Source organism: Fonticula alba (genome assembly GCF_000388065.1).
Source record: "Fonticula alba strain ATCC 38817 unplaced genomic scaffold supercont2.9, whole genome shotgun sequence".
Classification (NCBI taxonomy): Eukaryota; order Rotosphaerida; family Fonticulaceae; genus Fonticula; species Fonticula alba.
This window is the reverse complement of record NW_009242979.1, coordinates 749,472-750,711: the sequence shown is the minus strand read 5'-3', so window position 1 is coordinate 750,711 and position 1,240 is coordinate 749,472. Positions and strand designations below refer to the sequence as shown.

Genomic DNA, 1,240 nt, shown 5'->3' with positions numbered 1-1,240 from the left:
ACGATCAGTCGCACCCGGGCCGGTTCAAGGGAAGGACAAAGAGCAAGGGGTGTCAGTGCCCCAGCGGCAGAGAGGGAGGGGGGGGGGGGGGGGGGGGGGGGGGCAAAGCAAAAAAAAAAAAAAAACCGCAGAACACAGCCGACAAAACAAACCCCCAGAGTGCGATAAACGAACAGTAAATACGATAAACGCAAGCACCCTCCGAAATACCGAAAATGCTAGCACGGAGTTAGCCGGTGCGTCTTCTGCGGGTAACGTCAGGAGGGAGTCCAAGCAAAAAACAAAAAAAAACACCCGAAACAGGGCCACAAAGCCACGCACCGACTCGTCGAAGGTCACCACCTTGCCGAAGCGCGTGCGGTTCACCTCGAACTGGTCGAACTTCTCCGTGGGCTGCGAGTGCAGGGCCTCCATCATGTCGCTGGAAATCACCGGGTCCGAGGCATCCAACTCCCAGGGAACCATAACCTGCTCGGTGGCCGCGGTCCCGCCGGAGCCAATTTCCGAGTCCACGAGGAATGTATCGAAAGAGAGGGACGAGAAGTTCGAGAGAAGAGCCGGCGTCAGCCCAGCCACCGAGGGATAGATATCCCGGGTGAGACGGCTCTCGGGCGCGAGATCCACCCCGGTCGAGGAAATCTACCACATGCACGGGGCAGCAGGAGGGGTGAGTGGGAGTAGGCAAAGTGGGGGGGGGGGGGAGAGAGATCTCGGGCGCTGGACTGCCAGCTAGGTGGCCAAAATGACCTGCAACAGGCAGGCAAGGAGGGAGGAGGAAAAAGAAAGAAAGAAAGAAGAAAGACGCACAGCCGCCACCTTGGACAGGGGAATGACAACCGACGGCCGGAGGGTGGCCTGGGCCTCGTCAATGGCCAGCTCCAGGCGGATGGTACTGGACTCCGGCTCGGCAAGCGACGGGAGGGACATGTCACTCGGGGAGAGGACACCCCGAACACTATCGGTGAAGCCATCATGCGCCACGGTCAGGTACACGGTCACCGGCCGGCCGATGAGCGAGATCCAGTAACGGTGGAAGAAGGGCCCAAACATGTTGGGTGAGAGGGCCACCTCGCCAGGCTGGTGCGCGGCGGGCGGCGGATGAGGCGACGTGGCGGCCATGGTGGCGGCCATGGCGGGCGCCGCCTCGGCGGCGGCGGTAGCGTGCGGCGACGGCTGCATCAGGGGATTGTCCAGGGGGGCGACGGCGGCAGCGGCGGCAGCGGCGGCAGCACGGGCAGCC

General features: G+C 62.9%; 1 protein-coding gene across 1 annotated transcript; it reads right to left on the bottom strand.

Annotated features, from left to right (window-relative positions):
- Positions 1-218: 218 nt before the first annotated feature.
- H696_05231 (hypothetical protein) lies at positions 219-1,179 on the bottom strand (the record flags this gene model as incomplete). Its single annotated transcript, XM_009499092.1, has 3 exons — positions 219-245; positions 322-639; positions 808-1,179. 3 exons carry the CDS (start codon positions 1,177-1,179, stop codon positions 219-221), a joined length of 717 nt encoding a protein of 238 aa, XP_009497367.1.
- Between the last annotated feature and the right edge of the window lie 61 nt (positions 1,180-1,240).